At 46.9% G+C, this 15,890-nt stretch overlaps 1 protein-coding gene across 1 annotated transcript; it reads left to right on the forward strand.

The window, feature by feature from the left end:
• The first annotated feature begins 13,685 nt into the window (after positions 1–13,685).
• LOC122933302 (transmembrane O-methyltransferase homolog) lies at positions 13,686–15,661 on the forward strand. The gene is made up of 3 exons (XM_044288213.1): positions 13,686–13,947; positions 14,114–14,310; positions 15,340–15,661. Exons 1-3 carry the CDS (start codon positions 13,686–13,688, stop codon positions 15,658–15,660), a joined length of 780 nt encoding a protein of 259 aa, XP_044144148.1. The 3' UTR covers position 15,661.
• Positions 15,662–15,890: the final 229 nt, after the last annotated feature.

A 15,890-nucleotide genomic window follows, 5' to 3' on the forward strand; every position in this document is an offset into this window, starting at 1 on the left:
AGGCCATGACTGGGCGCAGCAACTTGGTGAAGCACCAAGGCGCCGAGGAAAGGCCGAACGGTAGGCAAGTGAAGCGCCACACTTCGCCCTTCCACAGGAAGCGAAGAAGGTCTCTGGAGGCGGAGGCAACCGGAACCGTCAGATAGGCATCCTTGAGATCCAGCTTCACCATCCAGTCCCCTGGAATCAGCAAGTCCCGAAGGAGGTGAATCCCTTCCATCTTGAAGTGGCGGTAGCGCACCACGGAGTTCAGAGCCCGGAGATTTATGACCGGACGAAATTGTCCCCCTTTTTTCTGAACTAGAAAAATGTGGCTGAGAACGCCCCTTCGGGTAGGAGGGGCCCGTTCTATCGCACCCTTGTGCAAGAGGGAAACAAGTTCTACGTCCACCAGCTCCCTGTCCGGAAGCGCCAGGGGCGGGGGAGAAAGGACGAAATCTGGGGCACCCGTAAGCTCTATGTGGAACCCCTGTACAGTGTTCAGCACCCATGGGTCTGAAGTGATGTTGGACCAAACGTGGGAACATAGACGGAGTCTGCCCCCTACGCGAGGGGAGGAAGAAGTCCCCACTGGGGAAAGACTTACCGAAAGATTTTCTGTAGCTGGGATTTCCTCGAACCGACCTGGAACGCCATTGGCCGCCTCTGGCCGGGAAGAACGAGGGAGGATTCCTTTGGTCCTGGAAAGGAGGCCTCTGGTTGAAGGAGCCTCTGCCCGAGCTGCGGGCTTGATAACTGGAACGGCCGGACAGACGGCCCCTACCACTGCCGGCCCTAGTGGAGACCCGTCCCTGAAATACCCTTTTCATGGAGGACTGGGCCTTGTCCAATGCGGTAAATGCTCCAACGTACCTGCTGAGGTCCTTAATGAAGGAATCCCCGAACAGTTGACCCTGAGCCTCCTTCCCTGTCTCAGTGAGTGCCAAGTTGGCCAATTTTGGGTCGATCTTAAACAGGATGGCTTTACGCCTTTCAATAGACAGGGAGGAGTTAGTGCTGCCCGCAATGCAAATGGCTCTTTGAATCCAGCCAGCAAGCTCCTCCGGGTCAACCGGAGAGCCGTCCACCTTGGCCGATTCGGCCATCTCAAAAATTTTGGCTAGGGGGCCGAAAATGTCGAGGAGCTTGTCCTGACAACTCTTTATAGCGGAATCTAGCCCTTTACGGGGATTCCAGCCGGTTTTGGCCAAAAACTGCGTCATCTTTTGATCCACAGCTGGCGTTTCGCAGACCTTGTTTGGGATTAATGGCCTGGGGCATTCCGCACGGAGCTTACTGCGCGCCTCTTTGCTGAGAGGACGACGCACCCAATGCTGCAGGTAGTCGCTCACATGAGCCACAGGTATCCACTCCGCCGACCTAGGGTGGTGGAGGGCATCAGGGTCAAATAGTGGGTTACCAGAGGGATCCACCAGGCTAGAAGCCGTGTTAGGGACAGAGGTGGATGCGCCCACGGACCCAGATGTGGACGGCCTAGGGCCTGAGGTACCTGGAAACTCCTGTTCCATCTCCAACTCTCCATCAGAGTGGTCACCTGCCTCCGCATAAGCCTCCATGTCCGATTCATTATCAGAATCAATATCGTAAGTTTGTGCTCTAGCACTTTTCCACGTTCGCGCCCTTTCTGCCTGGCGCGGCAAGGCTCTTTTGCGCGATCTAAGCGCGCTATCCTGGGTGGCTTGGATCACACCAATCAAATTCTCCTGGGCAGGAGGTTCAATGGCAGGCTGCGGGATAGTGGGTGTAGGCATTAGGCCAGAGGGGCCTGGAGCATGGGCAGATAAGGCCTGAGAAATGGTCTGCGAAATCATAGAGGACATGGAGCCCATGGCCTCTATAATGGCGCTAGACACTGAGCGTTGTAGCTCCAGTGCCTGAGCGCTTATGGCTGGCAAGCTGGGGTCCCCAGAGGATGGGGGGGGATTAGGCCCAGAGGGAGAGCGGTCTGAGGACATGATTTTATAAACCTAAACAAGGGACTTATTGCAGGGCAATCGATGGGGGCACCTAGTCTGATGGTGGCTAGCAGAGGAGCCTAATCTGAGGCAGGGAAACTAACCTATCTAGGGGTTAGTCACCCCAAACGCCGCAGGTAGCAGGAGCCGATCCGGAGGTGAGCACAGTAGCAGAGCACTGGTGAATGCTCCGAAATCTCGCGAGATGACGGGCCGGGAGCTCCCAAGATGGCCGCCGAGATCTCGCGAGATCTCGGAGCCGCGGGAAGCTACAGAAGAAAAGCCCGCCGAAAGACTATGTCGCCGGAGACCCGGGGAGAGGAATCGGAGCGGCGCAGAGGTAGGGGGAGAGGAGGGGGGTTAAGAAACACACCCCCAAAGTGAAAAGGCTGAGGGGAAAAGAATAAATGCCAAGGCAGAGAGGAGAAAGGAAGGGAGGGGGGCGACCCCCAGATGCAGGCCGCAACAGGTGTATGGGGAATAAGCAATACAGGGATAAAACCCCACAAGGAAGTGAAACAGGGGGGGGACCCTGCAACAGTTCAGTACAGCATAAGTATACTAGGCCAGAATTGAAATACCAAGCAAAGACACAAATGCTTCTGAATCAAAATCACATAATCAGATAAATAGATCACTTATCTTTGGTGGAGCAGCAAAGAAAGAGGAAGTTATGAAGAGGACACTGCTTATTATAGGATCTGTCAGGGGAGGGTCCTTGGTTGTTTTGATTATGTTAATTTTTCCTTTGCTGCTATTGGTGGAAGTAAAGAAGGAGATAGCAATACGAAGCCTCCGTGTCTTGCTGTAAAACTCAGGATCAGTACAGGATAAGTAATGTAATGTATGTACACAGTGACTGCACCAGCAGAATAGTGAGTGCAGCTCTGGAGTATAATACAGGATGTAACTCAGGATCAGTACAGGATAAGTAATGTATGTACACAGTGACTGCACCAGCAGAATAGTGAGTGCAGCTCTGGAGTATAATACAGGATGTAACTCAGGATCAGTACAGGATAAGTAATGTATGTACACAGTGACTGCACCAGCAGAATAGTGAGTGCAGCTCTAGAGTATAATACAGGATGTAACTCAGGATCAGTACAGGATAAGTAATGTATGTACACAGTGACTGCACCAGCAGAATAGTGAGTGCAGCTCTGGAGTATAATGCAGGATGTAACTCAGGATCAGTACAGGATAAGTAATGTATGTACACAGTGACTGCACCAGCAGAATAGTGAGTGCAGCTCCGGAGTATAATACAGGATGTAACTCAGGATCAGTACAGGATAAGTAATGTATGTACACAGTGACTGCACCATCAGAATAGTGAGTGCAGCTCTGGAGTATAATACAGGATGTAACTCAGGATCAGTACAGGATAAGTAATGTATGTACACAGTGACTGCACCAGAAGAATAGTGAGTGCAGCTTTGGAGTATAATACAGGATGTAACTCAGGATCAGTACAGGATAAGTAATGTATGTACACAGTGACTGCACCATCAGAATAGTGAGTGCAGCTCTGCAGTATAATACAGGATGTAACTCAGGATCAGTACAGGATAAGTAATGTATGTACACAGTGACTGCACCAGCAGAATAGTGAGTGCAGCTCTGGAGTATAATACAGGATGTAACTCAGGATCAGTACAGGATAAGTAATGTATGTACACAGTGACTGCACCAGCAGGATAGTGAGTGCAGCTCTGGAGTACAATACAGGATGTAACTCAGGATCAGTACAGGATAAGTAATGTATGTACACAGTGACTGCACCAGCAGAATAGTGAGTGCAGCTCTGGAGTATAATACAGGATGTAACTCAGGATCAGTACAGGATAAGTAATGTATGTACACAGTGACTGCACCAGCAGAATAGTGAGTGCAGCTCTGGAGTATAATACAGGATGTAACTCAGGATCAGTACAGGATAAGTAATGTAATGTATATACACAGTGACTGCACCAGCAGAACAGTGAGTGCAGCTCTGGAGTATAATACAGGATGTAACTCAGGATCAGTACAGGATAAGTAATGTATGTACACAGTGACTGCACCAGTAGAATAGTGAGTGCAGCTCTGGAGTATAATACAGGATGTAACTCAGGGTCTGTATAGGATAAGTAATGTAATATATTGTGACACAGTGAGAGGTTTCGTCTGGGAAAACAGGTATTTTCCTCCCAGCATGTGCTGCTGGGATGATTTACAGCCAGGTGAGGTCAAATACCGGACCAGATTTTAAGTGCCGGTCTGGGTTTTGGCAGCACCTGGCTGTCCTTAAATAGGCAGCTGGGCTCAGAAGCCAGGTCTCTGTGTTGGGATCTGGGAGCCTCGTGTCTGGATGAAGGCTTGCTACCTGTTTGGCGTGAATGCAAGTTGGTGCTGCTATCAGCAAGGACTCTTTGAGGCAGAATTGCTGCATGGTGTGAATTACCACCAACACCGCAAGGGGACTTTTTGTTGGATTAGGACTGCTTGTTTTGTCACTTGCCTAAAGTGTGAATAAAACACTGAACTGTTTGATCCAAAGAACTTGTTGTTGCCTCTATACTGCGTCCGCTAATCCTGTCTACCAGAGCGAGTCCCCGCAATTGGTTGAGGATGCAGGTATGAGCAGTGAGGCTGGCGTGAACGCCGATATTTTTGGTTTTTGCATTTTTCAGTCACGGTTCTATGTCGTACATTACACCAGCTGTATTACAACCAGTGCCCCATGACAAAATGGAAGCTAGTCTGCAGCAGCGAGAGACTAACCAGTTGCTGCTACAACACGTGATGGCTTTGCATACAGCAGGAGCAACCCCGAGCATTCATGATGCCCGGAAAGCAGTCCGTGCCGCGATAAGATGAGCCCTGCAGACGGCATCATCACCTACCTGGCTATGTACGAGAAAGTGGCTATCAGGGAAAAGCTACCCCGTGACCAGTGGGCTGAGGTCGCCTCTCCATTCCTGGCATCCGATTCCCACCGGGTGTGTTTCGACTTGCCGGACGTTTAAGCAGCTGACTACCAGAAAGTCAAGGGTGAGATTCTGGCAAGACTGGGGGTGAATGTGTTGGTTGGGCCCCGGGGGTGCATCAGTGAGGGTTCAACCCGGCTGAGCCTGCGAGGACCCAGTATTATGACTTACTCCACCTCTTGCAAAATTGTCTACAGCCTGACATGCTGAGTCCCACCGCTATGCTGGATCGTCTGTTAGCCGAAATGTTCTGGAGGACTTTGCCATACCCTCTCCAGCACTGGATCGGGCAGGTGTCTCCTGGCAATGCCCTTGAGATGGTAGACCTGGTGGAACGCAATCAAGCTACCAGGAATCTAAAGGAGAGTTCTGTCGGGAGGAGGGTCGGCAAACCCCGGAAATCTCCACCCCAGGCCCGGAGATTTGAGCCGATAAAACCCGTCCGGGATGTACCCATGGCGGACCTGGCTCCGATAGTCTGCTGGCGGTGTTAGGAGCCTGGCTATGTAAGGGCTGGCTGTCCCCATCGGGTTGAGCCCATGGACACTAACTATGGCTACTGTCAGTCACTATATGCCAGTAGTCTGTGTGCAACAGGTACCCCAGAGTCTCTAGATCACTTGTGCCAGGTGGAAGTGGGAGACACTCCAGTGGAGGCTCTGCTGGACTCGGGGAGTCTGGTGACCGTAGTAAGAGATACCCTGGTGCGGTCTCCTGAGTATACTGGCCGGAAAGTCGGGGTGATGTGCATTCACGGAGACTAAAAAGACTATCCCACCGCACTGGTGTCTCTAACCACGGTGGCTGGTAGATGGAAATCTACATTATGAACTCATAATAGGGAGAAACTTCCAGGCACTGTGGCCTGCTATGGGAGTGACTGATACCCATGAGATAGGGGTAACCCTAGCAGAGTGGCCCGGCTCAGGGGGGAGACCAGAACCCTGGGAACCTGAGACCAAAGGGCCAGCAGTAGGGGTGACCGCCACTTCGGTGGAAGAGGGGGAGACAACCCAGCTAAGTGTGATGGTGGGGGACGTGGAGGACTTGCCGCCGGGTCCTGAATTGGCAGACCTCAATGTCTCCAGGGATAATTTTGATACTGCTCAACGTCGGGACCCAACCCTATCCCGAGCCTGGGAAAATGTGTTAATAGTAGATGTGAACCACAACAATCTAGGGAAGAATCGGTGTTTCCCCGTTTGGTGGTTCATCAGAGTATGTTGTATCTGGTAAACCAACTACGGGGTGAGCCTATTGAACAGTTGGTGGTCCCCAAGGCTTATCGCCAGCTTGTGTTAGATCTAGCCCACCAACACGTTCTCTGGGGTCTCCTGGGGCTGCAGAAAACTCAAGAAAGTATTCTACAGCGGTTTTACTGGTCCAGCATATTCAAAGAAGTGGAAGAGTTTTGTAAGTCTTGCCCGACCTTCCAGATAACTAGCCCCCAGCCACATTTCTGTAGTCCCCTAGTACCTCTCCCGATTATCAAAGTACCGTTTGACCGAATAGCTATGGACCTCATAGGCCCAGTACCGAAGTCCGCCAGCGGGCATCAACACATCTTAGTCATTCTAGACCACGCCACTCGGTCCCCAGAGGCGGTGCGACTGCGACGACATACCTCAGCCAAACTCATAGCTAAGGAGGTAATGGAGATGTTTTCCCAAGTAGGACTACCTAAAGAGGTTCTGACCGACCAGGGGACCCCTTTTATGTCCAAGGTGATGAGGGAACTCTGTAAGCTGCTGCACATAAAATACCTACGGACGTCCGTTTACCATCCGCAAACTGACGGTCTGGTAGAACGGTTTAACCAAACATTAAAAAATATGTTGAAAAAGGTGGTGTCTAAAGATGGGAAGGACTGGGACCTCCTTCTGCCCTATCTCATGTTCGCAGTACGAAAGGTATCCCAGGCCTCTACTAGGTTCTCGCCCTTCGAACTGCTATATGGCAGACACCCTCGCGGTCTCTTGGATGTAGCCTAAGAGGCGTGGGAACAACAACCCACTCCACATAAAAGTGTCATCGAGTACGTTACCCAGATGCAAGATCGGATGGAGACAGTGTTGCCTCTTGTTAGGGAGCATATGGAGGCAGCTCAGCGAGCCCAGAGTCGGGTCTATAATCGGCAGGCTCGGGTCCAGATCTTTAACTCGGGTGTTCGGGTTTTGGTTCTGGCGCCGAACGTGGACAGTAAGTTCTTGGCTAGGTGGCAGGGGCTCTACAAGGTATTCAAGAAAATTGGAGATGCAAACTACTAGGTACACCAGCCAGGGCGGCGAAAGCCGGAGCAGGTTTACCATGTGAATTTACTCAAACCGTGGAAAGATAGGGAGGCCTGTACAGAAGACAGCCCGCGGCCGGGTTTTCTAGGAGAAGAGGTACTGGCCCCTCTGTCTGATGCAAGAGAAGAGGCTGCCACAGTAAAAATTGCTGACAGCCTTTCCTCTAAACAGAATCTGGAGGCCAGGGAGTTCGTTAGTTGGAACACGGATGTGTTCTTGGACCTCCCTGGACGCACTTCCATAATCCGGCATGACATTGAGCCTCAGGCAAAAGTCCGATTAAAACCGTACCGGGTACCCGAGGCTCGACGACAAGCCATATCGGAGGAGGTGCAGCTAATGTTGCAGCTGGACATCATTCAGGAGTCAAAAAGTGAGTGGGCCAGTCCTATAGTATTGATACCCAAGCCGGACGGGACGTTGCGGTTTTGTAACGACTTTTGAAAACTTAACGAGGTTTCCAAATTCGATGCGTATCCCATGCCCCGGGTGGATGAGCTCATCGAGAGGTTAGGACAAGCCCGGTATTTTTCTGTTTTGGACCTCACGAAAAGGAGGCTGCCAAAGAGAAAACTGCCTTCATCACGCCTGAGGGGCTGTATCAGTATAAGGTGTTACCCTTTGGCCTGCATGGTGCCCCCGCCACTTTCCAACGTCTAATGGACATTGTACTTCGTCCACATCGTCGGTACGCTTCGGCTTACCTGGATGACATTGTCATCCACAGTACCGACTGGGAAAGTCACCTACCCAAAGTGCAGGCTGTAGTGGACTCCCTTTGGAAAGCTGGCCTAACCGCTAACCCCCAAAAAATGTGCGATAGGGTTAGAAGACAATAAGTACCTGGGGTATGTCAATGGGCGCAGAGTCATCAAACCCCAAGTGAACAAAATGGAGGCCATACGGCCCCGACCGGTCACCACTAGGCAAATAAAGTCATTCCTGGGAATGGGGGGCTATAACATGAGGTTTGTTCCCCACTTTGCTACTCTAGCCGCGCCCTTGACAGGGGTCTTGAAGGGACACAAGTCCGTGATGGTTCACTGGGATGCTCGGGCGGAAGAGGCTTTCTCCACTTTGAAGTCGGCCCTGTGCGGGTCTTCGGTTTTGGTGACGCCCGACTTCAAAAGGAAGTTTATAGTACAGACCGATGCCTCCGAAGTAGGCCTTCGTGCTGTACTGTCTCAGGAAGTCAACGGGGGGGAGCATCCCATTGTTTCCTCGGCCATAAGCTCACCCCAGCGGAGACGCGGTACAGTATAGTGGAGAGAGAGTGCCTGGCCATCAAGTGGGCACTCGAGGCTCTCCGCTATTATTTATTGGGGAGAAAGTTCCGTCTGGTGACCGACCGCTTCCCTCTCAAGTGGATGAGCCAAGCCAAGGAGAGGAATGCCCGGGTCACCAGGTGGTTTCTTTCCCTACAAAACTTTAAGTTTTCGGTGGAACACAGGGCAGGCCGGTTACAGGGAAACGGAGATGTCCTGTTCTGAGTATACTGTCTGGTGAGCGTTCACCCCCTCAGGGTTGAACAAAGGGAAGGGGGGGGGGGATGTGACACAGTGAGGGGTTGTGTCTGGGAAAGCAGGTATTTTCCTCCCAGCGTGTGCGGCTGGCCCGATTTACAGCCAGGTGAGGACAAATACCGGCAGCTGGGCTCAGAAGCCGGGTCTGTGTGCTGGGGTCTGGGAGCCTCGTGTCTGGAGGAAGGCTGGATACCTGTCTGGCGTGAAAGCAAGTTGGTGCTGCTATCAGCAAGGACTCTGAGGCAGGATTGCTGCATGGTGTGAATTACCACCAACTCCGCAAGGGGACTTCTTGTTCTGTCACTTGCATAAAGTGTGAACAAAACACTGAACTGTTTGATCCAAAGAACTTGTTGTTGCCTCTATACTGCGTCCGCTAATCCTGACTGCACCAGCAGAATAGTGAGTGCAGCTCTGGGGTATAATACAGGATGCAACTCAGGATCAGTACAGGATAAGTAATGTATGTACACAGTGACTGCACCAGCAGAATAGTGAGTGCAGCTCTGGAGTATAATACAGGATGTAACTCAGGATCAGTACAGGATAAGTAATGTAATGTATGTACACAGTGACTGCACCAGCAGAATAGAGAGTGCAGCTCTGGAGTATAATACAGGATGTAACTCAGGATCAGTACAGGATAAGTAATGTATGTACACAGTGACTGCACCAGCAGAATAGTGAGTGCAGCTCTGGAGTATAATACAGGATGTAACTCAGGATCAGTACAGGATAAGTAATGTATGTACACAGTGACTGCACCAGCAGAATAGTGAGTGCAGCTCTGGAGTATAATACAGGATGTAACTCAGGATCAGTACAGGATAAGTAATGTAATGTACACAGTGACTGCACCAGCCGAATAGTGAGTGCAGCTCTGGAGTATAATACAGGCTGTAACTCAGGATCAGTACAGGATAAGTAATGTATGTACACAGTGACTGCACCAGCAGAATAGTGAGTGCAGCTCTGGAGTATAATACAGGATGTAACTCAGGATCAGTACAGGATAAGTAATGTATGTACACAGTGACTGCACCAGCAGAATAGTGAGTGCAGCTCTGGAGTATAATACAGGATGTAACTCAGGATCAGTACAGGATAAGTAATGTATGTACACAGTGACTGCACCAGCAGAATAGTGAGTGCAGCTCTGGAGTATAATACAGGATGTAACTCAGGATCAGTACAGGATAAGTAATGTAATGTACACAGTGACTGCACCAGCAGAATAGTGAGTGCAGCTCTGGAGTATAATACAGGATGTAACTCAGGATCAGTACAGGATAAGTAATGTATGTACACAGTGACTGCACCAGCAGAATAGTGAGTGCAGCTCTGGAGTATAATACAGGATGTAACTCAGGATCAGTACAGGATAAGTAATGTAATGTACACAGTGACTGCACCAGCAGAATAGTGAGTGCAGCTCTGGAGTATAATACAGGATGTAACTCAGGATCAGTACAGGATAAGTAATGTATGTACACAGTGACTCCACCAGCAGAATAGTGAGTGCAGCTCTGGAGTATAATACAGGATGTAACTCAGGATCAGTACAGGATAAGTAATGTATGTACACAGTGACTGCACCAGCAGAATAGTGAGTGCAGCTCTGGAGTATAATACAGGATGTAACTCAGGATCAGTACAGGATAAGTAATGTATGTACACAGTGACTGCACCAGCAGAATAGTGAGTGCAGCTCTGGAGTATAATACAGGATGTAACTCAGGATCAGTACAGGATAAGTAATGTATGTACACGGTGACTGCACCAGCAGAATAGTGAGTGCAGCTCTGGAGTATAATACAGGATGTAACTCAGGATCAGTACAGGATAAGTAATGTATGTACACAGTGACTGCGCCAGCAGAATAGTGAGTGCAGCTCTGGAGTATAATACAGGATGTAACTCGGGATCAGTACAGGATAAGTAATGTATGTACACAGTGACTGCGCCAGCAGAATAGTGAGTGCAGCTCTGGAGTATAATGCAGGATGTAACTCAGGATCAGTACAGGATAAGTAATTTACAAAATTAAACGTTATAGAACAAGTGCACAGAGCAGATACTGAGCGGTCTCTGCATCCTTATCCTATAACACCTGGTACTCGATGTAACCTGAGTGCTGCCTCTCAGGTGTCATGTCCTGACTGGCTGCACCTCCTCATTAATAATGGAGGATAGAAGCGCAGCATAGAGGAAACTACAACAGAATATCCAAAGCCGGAGACAGAGCAAGGTAATGTTCTTACTATAGTCTATCAGATTCTTACATAGGAGGAGACGGCAAATACAGAAAACTGAACTACTCTCATCATCCAAGTAGTCAGCCCCGAGGGTCCAGTGTACTAATACATAGTATTTCAGAATACAGGTAGTAGTCATTTTCTTGTACATAGGGGCAGTATTATAGTAGTTATATTCTTGTACATAGGGGCAGTATTATAGTAGTTATATTCTTGTACATAGGAGCAGTATTGTAGTAGATATATACTTGTACATAGGGGGCAGTATTATAGTAGTTATATTCTTGTACATAGGAGGCAGAATTATAGTAGTTATATTCTTGTACATAGGAGCAGTATTATAGCAGTTATATTCTTGTACATAGGAGCAGTATTATAGCAGTTATATTCTTGTACATAGGAGCGGTATTATAGTAGTTATATTCTTGTACATAGGAGCAGTATTATAGCAGTTATATTCTTGTACATAGGAGCAGTATTATAGTAGTTATATTCTTGTACATAGGAGCGGTATTATAGTAGTTATATTCTTGTACATAGGAGGCAGTATTATAGTAGTTATATTCTTGTACATAGGAGCAGTATTATAGTAGTTATATTCTTGTACATAGGAGCAGTATTATAGTAGTTATATACTTGTACATAGGAGCAGTATTGTAGTAGATATATACTTGTACATAGGGGGCAGTATTATAGTAGTTATATTCTTGTACATAGAAGCTGTATTATAGTAGTTATATTCTTGTACATAGGAGCAGTATTGTAGTAGATATATACTTGTACATAGGGGGCAGTATTATAGTAGTTATATTCTTGTACATAGGAGCAGTATTATAGTAGTTATTTTCTTGTACATAGGAGCGGTATTATAGTAGTTATATTCTTGTACATAGGAGCAGTATTATAGCAGTTATATTCTTGTACATAGGAGCAGTATTATAGTAGTTATATTCTTGTACATAGGAGCGGTATTATAGTAGTTATATTCTTGTACATAGGAGGCAGTATTATAGTAGTTATATTCTTGTACATAGGAGCAGTATTATAGTAGTTATATTCTTGTACATAGGAGCAGTATTATAGTAGTTATATACTTGTACATAGGAGCAGTATTATAGCAGTTATATTCCTGTACATAGGAGGCAGTATTATAGTAGTTATATTCTTGTACATAGGAGGCAGTATTATAGTAGTTATATTCTTGTACATAGGAGCAGTATTATAGCAGTTATATTCTTGTACATAGGAGCGGTATTATAGTAGTTATATTCTTGTACATAGGAGCAGTATTATAGCAGTTATATTCTTGTACATAGGAGCAGTATTATAGTAGTTATATTCTTGTACATAGGAGCGGTATTATAGTAGTTATATTCTTGTACATAGGAGGCAGTATTATAGTAGTTATATTCTTGTACATAGGAGCAGTATTATAGTAGTTATATTCTTGTACATAGGAGCAGTATTATAGTAGTTATATACTTGTACATAGGAGCAGTATTATAGCAGTTATATTCCTGTACATAGGAGCAGTATTATAGTAGTTATATTCTTGTACATAAGAGCAGTATTATAGTAGTTATATACTTGTACATAGGAGCAGTATTAAAGCAGTTATATTCCTGTACATAGGAGGCAGTATTATAGTAGTTATATTCTTGTACATAGGGGGCAGTATTATAGTAGTTATATTCTTGTACATAGGAGCAGTATTATAGTAGTTATATTCTTGTACATAGGAGCAGTATTATAGTAGTTATATTCTTGTACATAGGAGCAGTATTATAGTAGTTATATACTTGTACATAGGAGCAGTATTATAGCAGTTATATTCCTGTACATAGGAGGCAGTATTATAGTAGTTATATTCTTGTACATAGGAGGCAGTATTATAGTAGTTATATTCTTGTACATAGGGGGCAGTATTATAGTAGTTATATTCTTGTACATAGGAGCAGTATTATAGTAGTTATATTCTTGTACAGAGGAGCAGTATTATAGTAGTTATATTCTTGTACATAGGAGCAGTATTATAGTAGTTATATTCTTGTACAGAGGAGCAGTATTATAGTAGTTATATTCTTGTACATAGGAGGCAGTATTATAGTAGTTATATTCTTGTACATAGGAGCAGTATTATAGTAGTTATATTCTTGTACATAGGAGCAGTATTATAGTAGTTATATTCTTGTACATAGGAGCAGTATTATAGTAGTTATAGTCTTGTACATAGGAGGCAGTATTATAGTAGTTATATTCCTGTACATAGGAGCAGTATTATAGTGGTTATATTCTTGTACATAGGAGCAGTATTATAGTAGTTATATTCCTGTACATAAGAGGCAGTATTATAGTAGTTATATTCTTGTACATAGGAGCAGTATTATAGTAGTTATATTCTTGTACATAGGAGGCAGTATTATAGTAGTTATATTCTTGTACATAGGAGGCAGTATTATAGTAGTTATATTCTTGTACATAGGAGCAGTATTATAGTAGTTATATTCTTGTACATAGGAGCAGTATTATAGTAGTTATATTCTTGTACAGAGGAGCAGTATTATAGTAGTTATATTTTTGCAGGTAGGAGGCAGTACTATAGTTTTTATACATGCATTGTTTTTTGCTTTTAGAATTATACCTAAGTGTATTTTACCGCTCTCCCTTCTCTTTCCCTCTAGGTTGGATCATGGTGTCTCCCGCCATCGCTTTGGCCTTTATTCCTTTCATTATCACTGTGATCATTCGTTACCGCCATTACTTTCTTCTCTTCTATCGCGCCGTTATTGTGCGTCGTATTCAGGACTATCTCACTGGGGTCCCACGAGAGGAGCGAGCCTTTCAATACGTCATCACCCACGCTATCCCCGGAGACCCCCAACATGTGCTCAATACATTCGACCAGTATTGTTATCACTGCGAATATCTGAGCAACATCGGACCTCAAAAAGGTATCGTGCACAAGGCGACATTTTTCCTTACAAATCGCAGTTTTTTTCTGCAAATTCTGTGTTTTTTTTTGTACTTTATTGTTGTTTTTCGTGGTCTGTGAATACTTTTTCTATTACAGCACAGGTTTTCATTTACTGTTGGGTGATCGCTTGTCTTTTCTCTCAGGGAAGGTCCTGGATCGGCTCATTTATGAGAACGCGCCGCTGAATGTGCTGGAGCTGGGCACGCAGTGCGGTTACGCCACTATCATAATGGCGCAGGCTTTGTCGCTGGGCGCCAGACTGTACACCGTGGACTACAACCCCAGTAAAGCCGCAGTGGCCGAGAAGGTGATCAGACTGGCCGGGTTTGACGATGACACGGTGAGTATTTACTCGTTATATGTCACTTTGGGCAGTTCTTTTATGGGGGGGCCCCGCCACCATCCAGTAATTACAAAATGGCTTCCCTGAAATAGCCATTCACTGCTGTGATGCAGAGATAAGCGGCACTATAATGGCACCGCTTATCCCTTGACGATGAAAGAAGGTCCTGGCAAGGAAGAGGATTTAGGATGGGAGGGGCCGCAGGCTGTACACTGACCTGTAACTGCTACAGGTGCAGATGATGGCGCTAGTGTCGTCTATAGGCTGGTGTTCCTGGCAGTATACCAGTTTTTTCAGCGGGGGGGGGCGCTTTAATGGAGGATATTTTTTCTATATATTAACAGGAAGCAGAGATTTACATTAGAAAGTAGCAGGACTTTATTTACAAAAAAAAGTGGAGTAGCCCTTTAATTCTTAAAGGGGAAGTCATAATTATTATTCTTGTGCTGTATACCAAATTCAGGGCAGATCCTGAATTTTTAATAACTAGAAACCTTAATCCTAGGCTTTATATGTACCATCCTTTTTGCCAGCTTAGGCTACTTTCACACTAGCGTTCGGGTGTCCGCTCGTGAGCTCCGTTTGAAGGAGCTCACGAGCGGACCCGAACGCAGCCGTCCAGCCCTGATGCAGTCTGAATGGAGCGGATCCGCTCAGACTGCATCAGTCTGGCGGCGTTCAGCCTCCGCTCCGCTCGCCTCCGCACGGACAGGCGGACAGCTGAACGCTGCTTGCAGCGTTCGGGTGTTCGCCTCGCCGTGCGGATCCGTGCGGATCCGTCCAGACTTACAATGTAAGTCAATGGGGACGGATCCGTTTGAAGATGCCACAATGTGGCTCAATCTTCAAGCGGATCCGTCCCCCATTGACTTTACATTGAAAGTCTGGACGGATCCGTCCGAGGCTATTTTCACACTTAGCTTTTTTTTTGCCATTTTAATGCAGACGGATCCGCCCGAACGCTAGTGTGAAAGTAGCCTTGCTGACACTGATAACTCTGCGTTCTATTCCCCGCTCTGCCTGTAGGTGGAGCTCCTGGTCGGGCCCTCCGATGACATCATCCCGCAGCTGAAGGACAAGCATGGGGTTCAGAAGTTGGACTTCATCTTGATGGACCACGGGAAGCGCTGCTACCTACGAGACCTGCAGCTGCTGGAGGAGGTGGGGCTGCTTCGGGAGGGGTCCATCATCCTGGCGGACAACGTGCTCTTCCCCGGGGCCCCCCATTTCTTGCAGTACGTCAAGACCTCCGATAAATACCAGCTGAAGATGCACCGCGGTCACCTGGAGTATTTCCGATACATCAGGGACGGGATGGCGGAGCTGACATACACCAAGCTGCAGTGATGGCGACAATAAAGACTATTTCCCAAGATCTGCGCCATTTCTTGGGGATCATTGATTATGTCCTATTTAGGCCTCTTGCACACAAAGGTATTTTCTTTCCGTGTCCGTTCCGTTTTTTTGGCGGACTGTATACAGAACCATTCATTTCAATGGGTCCGCAAAAAAAAAACGGATGGTTCTCCATGTGCATTCCATTTCCGTTCCGCAAAATAATAGAACATGTCCGATTC

This window comes from Bufo gargarizans, chromosome 3 (assembly GCF_014858855.1).
Source record: "Bufo gargarizans isolate SCDJY-AF-19 chromosome 3, ASM1485885v1, whole genome shotgun sequence".
NCBI classification, from domain to species: domain Eukaryota; kingdom Metazoa; phylum Chordata; class Amphibia; order Anura; family Bufonidae; genus Bufo; species Bufo gargarizans.